The following is a 10,414-nucleotide window of genomic DNA, read 5'->3' on the forward strand; positions in this document are numbered from 1 at the left end:
GCAAAGCGAGCAAGCTCGGGCGATAGTTCTACTCGGAACTCCAAAGTCTTTCCTTTACCCCTCTTTCTCGATTGTAATATCGAGGCCGTGTTGGGTAAAGTTTGCGCCCTCTTTGCATCGTATAACACTTCCCAAGGAAATACGGATGCGTAGCGCGGCAGGGATTTTCTCCCTGTAAAAGAGCGCAAAGAGGTCTGACCCCCCAAACACGCTACGCAACCATTTTTTGAAGGTCGTGGTAGTCGGTGCTTGGTTTCTGGGCACTGGTGCGAAGGCTGTTGCGAGCCAGCTCTCGGTGCTGCGAGTGGCAAAGTTGCTCAAATCGTCCGAGTAGGGTCCCAAGGGGCATTCTGTGGTGGTTGCGTCGTGGCTATTGGGGTATCGTGACTCGGTCGGATCCATGCTTCCTGTCGGAGAGATCTTCTGTTATTGCGGTTTCCTACTCGGGTTAAGACTTCCCGCCTCCCCGCGTTGTGCACGGGCCCCCGTTTCAGCGAAACCTCACTCAGCCCATGACATCTCCGCCGCGATAATATGTTCCACCACAGGCCGAGCAATTATGAGAAAACACCGCGTGCAGAACAGTCCATACTTTTGGTTATCCTTGGGCAGAATCTCACAAAGCCTAGGGTTATAGTAGTCCGCTCAGATACAGAATGCCCCTTTTCGCCATCCCTGGGCAGCATCTCCCAAAGCCAGTGTGCATCCCACCCCCTGCGACCTCAACCTGCCATTTTGGGTATTTCGCTGCCTGCATCGATTGCAGCACTTTTTGTCGGGTCCATCTGCGCTGGGTCCAACGCTGTTGTGCGGCGTAGTTGTGCGGCGTAGTCGAACGATTGCGAGTATACCAGGGAGCGACCAATAAATAAGCGTGGACGTGCGTAAGAGCTTCAGATCCGCCAACAGCGTTCTGTACCTTCAGTGGGGTTACCATTGAACCTTGTTGCCCCAGCGGAGACCTTGGTTTTTTTTCTGAGTGCGTTGCTAACTACTTTGGTTGACCTATGGCCTGGCTACCCGATCTCCATCGAAGACAAAAGTGTAATCCTTCGACGCGCCCATGTAAACATCATCACGACGCTCCACATCCCCAACCAAGCACGTAATCGTGATTACCGAGAGGTGAGTTCCGAGACCATAGGCGCACGACAAGCTAAGCAGTCCCTGGACACGTGAAGACTTCGCGATATGCCCAGCATCAGCGCCTTTAGTACGGTAGGCTCGGACGTGGCGACTACTTATAGCTTTAACACACGCGTTCTATTTAAGGTTTCCATCGGCTTCATCTTCATCATCCTCTTCTCGGATCATTAGTCGTCTTACTACTCGGGACCCGAGGAGTCAGAGCGCGTGCGGTTTGCATAGTCCTTCTCTGCCTTCGCTATTTCATACTCCTCGTCCGCATGCTCTAGAGCAGTGTCATCGTCGCTCTCTGGAGACAGGTTTATCTTGCTCAGGTTCAACATTGTCCGTGATTGGTGGCGCTGTCTCTGCAGCGGCTGGTACCTGCTCCACTGTCTCCGCTGGGGCTGGTTGTTCGCTTCCCACTGCGTTACCTGTAGCTGATGCTGCGTCGTCATTCGCAGCTAATATCAACTCTGTAGGGATTCAGTACAGGCTCAGCGGTCTCCTCCGGTGCGGACATGTTGGCCGAAGCTCGGTGGCTGTGTTTTCAGGTATTTCCACCGATGTTCTTAGCAGTTTTTTACACCCAGTATGCCACCAATTAGACCGGTCCGATCCTCTCACTCCAGGGCCGCATTGGTATGTCGACCGATGTTCCTCCTCTTCACTGAAATTCAGCACCAACGAAACCTTTAGCATGTTTATCCTTCTCTAAATACTTCACTCTAAGCTACCATTGTATGTCCACCGATGTTCTCTTTACCACGACGGGATGGGTGGCCACCGGCTCAATCCCAGTACCAATACTCCCGACCTGCGACACAAGGAAATTGTAAGACTAATCTTTAGTGGTTATACCAACTTCCGCCAGCGCAGGAACATCAGGCCGCCTTCCACGTTGGACCTCAGCTGCTACTGTGAGCTCGAGGGTTAGTGGGAGGCGGAGGGACGGGGAGAAGGGTTGGGTTCGCGAGCATGGTACCTCGTCTACCAACTCTAACACCATAAACACGCACCCGTAGTCGCGCAATGGCGCTGGAAATCTTTATGGCCATCGTTGAAATAGATCCCCAGCGTACCTAAGCTTTTCAGCGCATTCCGTGCGGGGAGGTGGTGGAAAACATACAAGTAGGTCAGTAGGTAGGTAGGGCTTCTTCTGGCGCTGCGCAACATTGTCGATCGTCTCGCCAAGTCAACCTTCGCCATCCGGTTCTCTTACATCCCTCCTCTGAGAAATTGTCGGTCTAACGTATTCTCTTGGATGTGCAGTGTTTGGTATTTGTCGACTGAAATTTGTCCTCGAGTGAGAGTTCACCAGCCACTTGAAGAGATCCATGAATACCTGAGTCTCTGCTCCCAGAGAACAATGATCTCGTTGAATTGTTCTAGAGCGTTTCCAGGGGGTTGCTCTCATAGGCGAACGAACCACTGCAGTCTCAGCCCCCAAATCTTTCTGTGCACCTTCGCGCTCAATGCACGGGAGGAGCGTGGAAATGAGATTTCGACATATGTTCGTCACTGCCGAAGCTGATGGATGTTTGTAATACGGACCAAAGAGTCTAACATCTATGCGAGTGTTTGGGTGCCAGCGCGTCCTTTGCCTGCCACTGACACGCTGCTTCTAGTCTAACTGTGTCGTTGTAGTATACGATATCACACAGGCAAGAGTTTGCGCATTCCCGGCATCGTGTTGCTCCTCGTGTCATCAGAGTACTACCGCAGGGTATCAGGATGATTATGAGGCTCACCAGGCTGCCCATTGCCCGGCCAGCGTCTTTTAGCTGAATGTGGCCAAGTATGTTAAAAGTTCTAAGAGTGAGCACACCGGCCAGCTGCACTACTCGCAGCGCCGTTGGAAGTATTCCCCAATATATTAGATATAATTATCAAAGTCTACCTCGACGTCGCCGAGAGCCTGCAGAAGGGTGGTCTCAGAAGAGTCGCCAACCGTCCCCTTGAGCTTTTTGTCCCAGTCGAGCCGACAAAGAAGCATGCGTCCACGCCACAAGATGCGAGTGTATGAGAATGCATCCGGTTTTTCGATAACGAGTAGTGGTGAGTCTCTGAGTCGGTCGAATGATGATGGTCATCGCATTGAACTATCCGCAACACACTTTCACACACACGCAACCCTTGGCTGTTCCCTTCTTCCACTGTTAACCAACTTCCCCACCCAACATTGTGTCAGGACCGAAACACATCACCACCGAGAGATACAAGCAGGCTCGCTATGATGCCGTACCGTGAGCTACACTAGGATGTAAAATCTCATGTGGAGATTGGCGATCATGAAGTCAAAACATACAAATGGGCGCCCCTCATTGGCCTCGTGGTTATCGTGCTATTCTGCGGAGCCGCGTGGTTCCTAGTCACGTAACTACTTTATCTACACCAGGAATTACCCTCAATACCGAAAATGGTTGCGTCTTTTACGAGCTCTTCCTGACCGCCTTCCCACAGCATTTCTCCAACGACAGCGTGTGCTAGCGATACGACTACGATCAGGTGGTGCGGTCTACATGCAGGGTTTCATGAGCCATTTATGTCTACTTCCGCATACCTTTCGGCGATCTTGCTGCCGCCGTTAGTGTTTTGCTATCCGGTCATAGCTGACCGGGAGCTGCTTGACCGAGACGGCAAGGCGGAGCGGTGATTTGGGAAATTCGCAGCAGACAAGATTGACAGCATGCTGTCTGCATTGGGGATGAGTTCACATTCTACTTGGACTGCGGACAGACAGGGGTCCCTGAGGTCGGCGATATCTTCTCCTTCCTCCCAATATTCGTTTCTCCTGGCCTGCGCACGCTCGCAGATCAAGCTGCCGCGCAAACGCGCCTTCCAAAACCGATGCGCACGGAGGCATTCAATTTTGTTTGCCAGCTTGCAGCTGACTTCCGTGCTGAGTTCAAGAAGCGCTTTCTAACGTGGAGCTCAGCGCTAGCCCAAGTCTAATGGCCCCCCACTGTGGCAGGAGCGGGCAGGAGCGAGGGGATGGCATGTGCCTAGCCTATCCTCCATGCCGGCGGCCTAGCACCTAGGACCATACCTCATACATCGAATACATACTCATCATCCTGCTGAGCTCCGGATCCTATGACCCACCGTCCGGTCATGTTTGTTCCTCGGCCAAGCACAGAGAGCAACAGCCGGCAAGCTGCGGCAACAGGACCTGCGGACGCGCTCAATGATCGTCAACCCGTATTTTTACATCCCTTCATTGATACCAGTATCCGTTATGCTGGTACCCAGACTATACCATGATGTGAAGAAGGATAAGGCGATGTTGGGCAGCGGCGTTGAGTCTGAGTCCAGATGGCGCTGCCGAATTCGACTAGCATGGGAGGATTCGTTGCAGGTTGCTTTTCTTCAGGAGGTGGGTGATTACGGATAGCGAAATGGATGTTTGCGGCGCGGATAGCTACCCAACAACTTATTCGGCATGATTTGTGTATTGTTTCGTGTGTGGCGGTGTTCGCATCCGAATTGGTAGATCCAAATATGGCGGTGGGACTTGAGCACGAAGGTAAACGTTGGCAGATGATTCATAGTCGTCCGGTAGATCGAAGCTGAGACGTCTCTCCTGTGGCAGATGGCAGATTTAGAATGTCTAGGGAATTAACGAGATACAGTTGACGCGCTCTGGTAGAATGAACGGCTGGGGGTAGTACAGACGTTGGGGCAGAACAGAGCTGAAATCGACACTGAGGCCGTGCACGTGATACCGCGTTCCGAGCGCGTGGCCGCACCTGAAGTTGGCCCTAACCCCAAATTAGTTATTGCACGCTTTACTTTTCCTACCCATCCGCGTAGCGTATGCCGAGCCGCCGCTCCGCGCCTCCCGGTCACTTCTGCGGCAATAGGTGTATGCGCGTTTGTTCTCGCTGCATGCGCATTTGTTCTCGCGCGTGGAGATGATGCTTAGCCAGGGTGTGGGGGTGCTAACACACTCGCACCGGTGAGGGGTAGTTCCACACACAGACACGTGACAGGTACCGTACAACCACCAAGACTCTAAGCGAGCCGTCAACTTCTCCAGCTTCTCCCTCACGATCCTCGCCCACCTGTCCGATAACCGCCTTGGAAACGCTCCAGATTGCCGTTAAAAGTCGAAACAAGTACTGTTGTTGCTCTCAATCGCGAAATTGACCTCAGTTGCCATCATATTTCCACAATTATGCGCATATGCGACCCCTCCATGAGCTCGCTTCCGAGCATGTTTGCCCGCCAATCGGCTACCCTGCATTATCCCGCCTCTTATTCTCACCGCCTCTCACCGCCTATCTCGTTTTTTGACGTGCCATCAGTCTTCGAACAAGCCCAGATTGGCGGCTGCGCTGCGAAACGGTCTCAGCGCCATATCGGCGACTTCATCGATACTCATTGCGGATGCTTGAACTCAGAGTGACACCTTTGCACCCGCGACTGAACGCGTCTTGCCACAAACAACGAATGCGGGGAGGCATGTAGATGAAGGCTTCCAGCAGCGCCGAGCCCGGAAGAGGCACGCTACGGATGTGTCCCACCGCAGCCCGATGCGTCGGGCTCTATGGGGAGGTACAGCACGAGTGGCTTGCGCCACATTCGTATGATGAACACGGTTCCGGGCCGCCAACGTGCGCGCCGTCGGAGAGCTTCGGTCATCGCCCGTGCTCTCGGTGTTCTCTTTCGGCATTTCATCACGTGTTGTTGACTATGCAGGTGCCCAGGTGGATCTTGGATCATATTAACTAATGCAAGACATGCTTGAACTAAGTGCCACTTACTTTAGTAGCGGCAGAGCGTCCGAAGCCGCCCAAACCAACGCTTAAACCTGGACGTGTTTGTGGACGCTTCCGAGCGCGGGTAGTCGCAGACGTGCCTGTGCGCGATAAATCAATGCTGATGAAGGTGTGCGATAGTGTCTCTACGGGTAGTTGGTCCATTGTCAAAGAAGTAGTCTTGTTTGACCTTTTGCCTAGGTCTAGCAGGTATAAAAGCGCGTCTGTGTTGGTCTTACCTTTAACGGAAGTCAGTACGAAGACATTCCTCACACAGACTTCGTCCCGAGATCCGAGACTCAACAACCTGTATTGGATACCAAGCCCTTCACAAGTGAGTCCCACTCAATACCGTTACTAACTTGTACTAAGTGGGTTGAATCTTTGCAGCACCAGTAAACCCAAGCCGCTCTTGGTGCCTTTCACCACGATGTCCAAGCACGGGCTATCCAGCCCCGAGATGCCTGAACCTGGTCGAAAGCGGACAGCCCTAGAGTTTCATTCCGGGCTCCTTGGTACATCGTCCGACAGATGCCCTGAGTGCAAGATGCTTCCACTCCGCGGCTGTCCACCTTCTTGCCTGTGCTCGCACCTACCTCGATGTTCACACGGCCAAGCTCACCAAGGATGTCAGTTTGGCCCCGCCTTCCAACCGACACCGGCGTCGCCAGAGGTATACCGTCCAGGATCAGGGAGGCACCCATACCAGCCCTTGCAATACCCTTCTTATGGAGGACAGGCGGGTCCTATTTACCCTGCCCCTTCCTCTCCAGCTGAGATGACTGACACGAAGCCCTCTCGGTACTCTCCATATAGCCCTGGAGGACCGGCCTCCTCACCAACCCACCAGACAACTGCACTGTCACCCTCTCCCCCACTAGCAGCATCCTCCTTGACTACCGCAGGTCCTTCCTCTAATAGGCAGACAAGAGCTAGGCCACCAACCCCCTTTTGGTACTCTCCGTCCATCACTGGAGGACTGGCCTCTCCCTCCTCACTAAGCCACCAGACAACTTCACCGTCACCCTCTCCCCCACCAGCAGCATCCTTCTTGGCTGCCGCAGGTCCTTCCTCTACTAGGCAGACAACACATGGGCTACCAAACTCCCTTCCTGCTTCCACATCTCCCACCTCGCCCACTGCGGGTCGCCGTGATGAGCCAACTTTGGCTTCTCAGGCGCGTCCTCGTTTTCGTTTGCCTCCCTATTTGTCTCTAGGAGCCAGTTCCATAGATGCTGCCGCCGTCCGAGGACCTCAGTCCATCAGGAGCAAGGAAGGTACTGCGTTGCCCAACACAGCCTCTTCCATCAAAGCTGGCAAGCAACCGATTGTAAGTGCTAATCGCCATTCGTACCCATCGTCAGTCAAGCTAACGTACCTTCACGCAGCCAGCAATGACTCCGACAGCTAGCCTTGTGGTTCCAGCCTCCATGGTCGCAAACCGTCCGCAACCTGCAGCTACCAGCCACTTATCTGTAAGTCTACATGCTTTCATGTGCCCGACATCAACCAAGCTAACAAACCACCACGCAGAAGGCTGAGCTCATCGCGACGATCGGAAGGCTTGAGCGAAGACTCAGATGCCGTGAAGCCTATATCCAAGCCTTGGAATCGGAGTACGACGTTTGAGAACCATGAGATAGCGGAAGTAAGTTTTTACATGTTTTGCTCTACTTGGAGTCATTTGGACTGACGTATATTAGCAGAGTGTACAGGGCGGATAGGAAAAGGTTCGCGGAAAGGTCCGTGAGGGGCGGGAGACTAGCATGACATAGCGAGAAACAGTCACTACCGGAAGTACGTTGTTTTTACGCGTTGTTTCTACGCGTTGTTTTTATTTCATTCATAGACCGATCATAGAAAAATCATAGACAAAGCCAAACGAGCATCCCAATGGTCGAAGTAAGTGTAACTATCACATAAGCTAAGCAGAAGCACAGCGCCCTTCTTCCACCATTATTAGGTATTTTGAGTCCGTTAGATTCTGGTTGAGACAGCCCAAGCCGAGGTCGTTTTGGAAGTGCGACTCGCCATTCAACTAGATTGTGTAAGTTACTGAATTAACGACCATACTAAGAGCACTTACACATTATTCGCCTCTTCTACTATCTGTCCACTTGCGCCAGTCTTGCCTGCTTTTTCGGAACCCGCAAGATCGACCGGGAAGAGCTGGCCACTTTTCATCGATCCAGTGCTAACATTCTTCTGCGAGGCCGTAATGACGAAGATAGAATGCGATCGCGAAGATAGAGTGCGATCGCGAAGACTTCGCATTCATGATATCCCCCGGGTGCAACAACGGCTTTCCACCCGACCATTGTCAACCAGCCAATGAAGTAGCTGAGGAACTTCCGACAAAATTGCTTGCATGTGCGTCCACTGATACTGTCCCCCTGCGGTAGGCGCTCAAGCATAAGAGCCTTCTGAGCGACCGGTTGGTCGACATCTCAGCAATAGAGAAGGGATTCGCATTGGACGGTGCTGGTGCAGATGTTGAGCTAGATGGGTCGACTTTGCCTCGCGCAAAGTCTACTCTGTTGGGATGAACATCTGCGCCGTCTTCAACGTACTTGATTGCTCCGTCCAGGTCGCTCAAGATCGACTGCATATCGGGCATAGGTCGCCATGAGGCGCGTCTGCGAACTGCTGGATGCAATCGCGGCCGAAAACATGGCTTCACCTGCTCTTCTGCTGTCGAATAGAGCTGGGTTTTGTCTCTTGTCTGATCGTCGGAGAGATGCGGTGACTTACGCAAATCCACCGATGAAGTCGCCATCTGGGCTGGTAGATTTGTTGTTGAGGTTGGGCAGCGGATTCCCGGAGATATGCGCTGACTTACGCAAATGCACCAATGAAGTGGTTGAGGTTGTCCAGCGGAGTCCCCAGCGCAACCAACCGTTTTCTTGTCTTCGGCCTGGTTGCAATCAGATCCACAGATCCTGCGGCTGCAGGCTCTCGCTATCCGTTTCATCGATGAGGCTATCGATGTTGTGTTACTGTTTTTGAGTTATATAATAGCTGAGGACTCAGTCTGAACTTCGATGCGGACGTCTCGCTCCGGTGCCTCCCAAGGATTGGGAAGATGTTTCCAACAACTTGCAGAAAGAGCCCCATCAAGCTTCCGTCCATCCTAGAGCAAAGTTCTCACGCACTTGATCTTCTCCTCCAGATTCTCGACCGGTTCTTCTTGAGCGTAGACACGGTCTTGCTCCTCTTGCTCCTCTTGAGCGTAGACACGGTCCTGCTCCTCTTGCTCCTCTTGAGCGTAGACACGGTCTTGCTCCTCTTGAGCGTAGACACGGTCCTGCTCCTCTTGGAGAAGGACCTTGGACTGGTCATGCTCCTCAGTTTCGGTGACGAGGCGGTTGCGGAGCTGTTCCAGATCTTCTGTGAGGGCAGTCACTTGTTCCTCGATGCCCATGATGTGATCCTGGAGCTCTTCAAGACACGACCACGTATGATGTACGTGCAGAATCAGTCTCACGAATGCGAGTCAGTAACCGTGTCCTGCAGCACCTCGAACATCTCTATGGCGGAGCCCGTGCTCTTGAACTGGCAAGCTGCTCCTTGAACACAGGGTACCCCTCGTCACCCAGGGTCTCGAACAAGGTCTTTATCAAGCTATTCTTTGACATCGAGCCCGACTTCGCACATGCATATTCCGCCACGAGCATGAAGATAACCTGAATCATGGTCATGGACCCGCTTGCGGTCTCGATCTCGGCCTCGGGCAGGACGGATCTCGGCCGCGCGATAAACTGCGCGTTCCCGGACAAGATGTCATTAGTGCACGCCGCCACGGATTCTTCTGCCTTCTTAAATATGCTCTTTTCATTTTAAACGGTGAGATCCGACTCCACAGGGGTGGCTAGGTCCAGACCCTGGTACACGAGGAACGGGTTGATTCCGGTCGCAGCCACAATAGGTGCACGCGCAGGTTCAGGCTGAGATACGTGCCGCTGTGCAAATCCAGGAACAGGTATGTGCTGTTGAAGACGTTGTTGCTGGACCTGGGGTGAGCCAATGAAACCCCAAATCGGCCCTCGCGGGCTCCTGAATCTGTCCGTAGACGAACTCCTTATGGTTCTGCCGTCTCTCGCCCTCATCATCGGGGATGAGGGGTGAGTGTCGTGCTCCTAGGTCCCGCGGTCACCTTGGACTACATTACGTAGTCCAGCAACGACCCCGTACTGCTCCTCCAGGTTCTTCACCATGTTCTTGCGGAACTCCTCGATCTCTTCTTAGATGCTCTTGTGTACTTGCACGTCTAGATTCATCCTCTTTATATGCGAGTCGTCTGCGTCCATACTGACCACCACGCTTCTATACCTTCGGATCCTATCACAGGCTGAGGATGGACGAAGTTGCGTACGTCAGCGATGCAGCCAACAAAATGCACGAGACTATGTGGGAGCCATGCAAGTACCTATATTTCGACTACCGCCGTGATGATGTTCGCTCCCCGGGATTTCCCCACCCTGGAGAGTTGTACAAACAGTGCCCTTAGCACGACGATGTCGAAGAAGATA

General features: G+C 53.0%; 2 protein-coding genes across 2 annotated transcripts; both read right to left on the reverse strand.

The window, feature by feature from the left end:
• Positions 1-6,635: 6,635 nt before the first annotated feature.
• N0V89_012100 (uncharacterized protein) lies at positions 6,636-7,317 on the reverse strand (the record flags this gene model as incomplete). The annotated part of the gene is made up of 3 exons (XM_056220825.1): positions 6,636-6,956; positions 6,986-7,138; positions 7,264-7,317. The coding sequence occupies 3 exons, from the start codon at positions 7,315-7,317 to the stop codon at positions 6,636-6,638; spliced, it is 528 nt and encodes a 175-aa protein (XP_056064812.1).
• A 650-nt stretch (positions 7,318-7,967) lies between these two features.
• Positions 7,968-9,306, reverse strand: KIF5B (Kinesin-1 heavy chain; the record flags this gene model as incomplete). Its single annotated transcript, XM_056220826.1, has 2 exons — positions 7,968-8,061; positions 9,038-9,306. The coding sequence occupies 2 exons, from the start codon at positions 9,304-9,306 to the stop codon at positions 7,968-7,970; spliced, it is 363 nt and encodes a 120-aa protein (XP_056064813.1).
• Between the last annotated feature and the right edge of the window lie 1,108 nt (positions 9,307-10,414).

Source organism: Didymosphaeria variabile (assembly GCF_027946475.1).
Source record: "Didymosphaeria variabile strain IMI 356815 chromosome Unknown scaffold_10, whole genome shotgun sequence".
Classification (NCBI taxonomy): domain Eukaryota; kingdom Fungi; phylum Ascomycota; class Dothideomycetes; order Pleosporales; family Didymosphaeriaceae; genus Didymosphaeria; species Didymosphaeria variabile.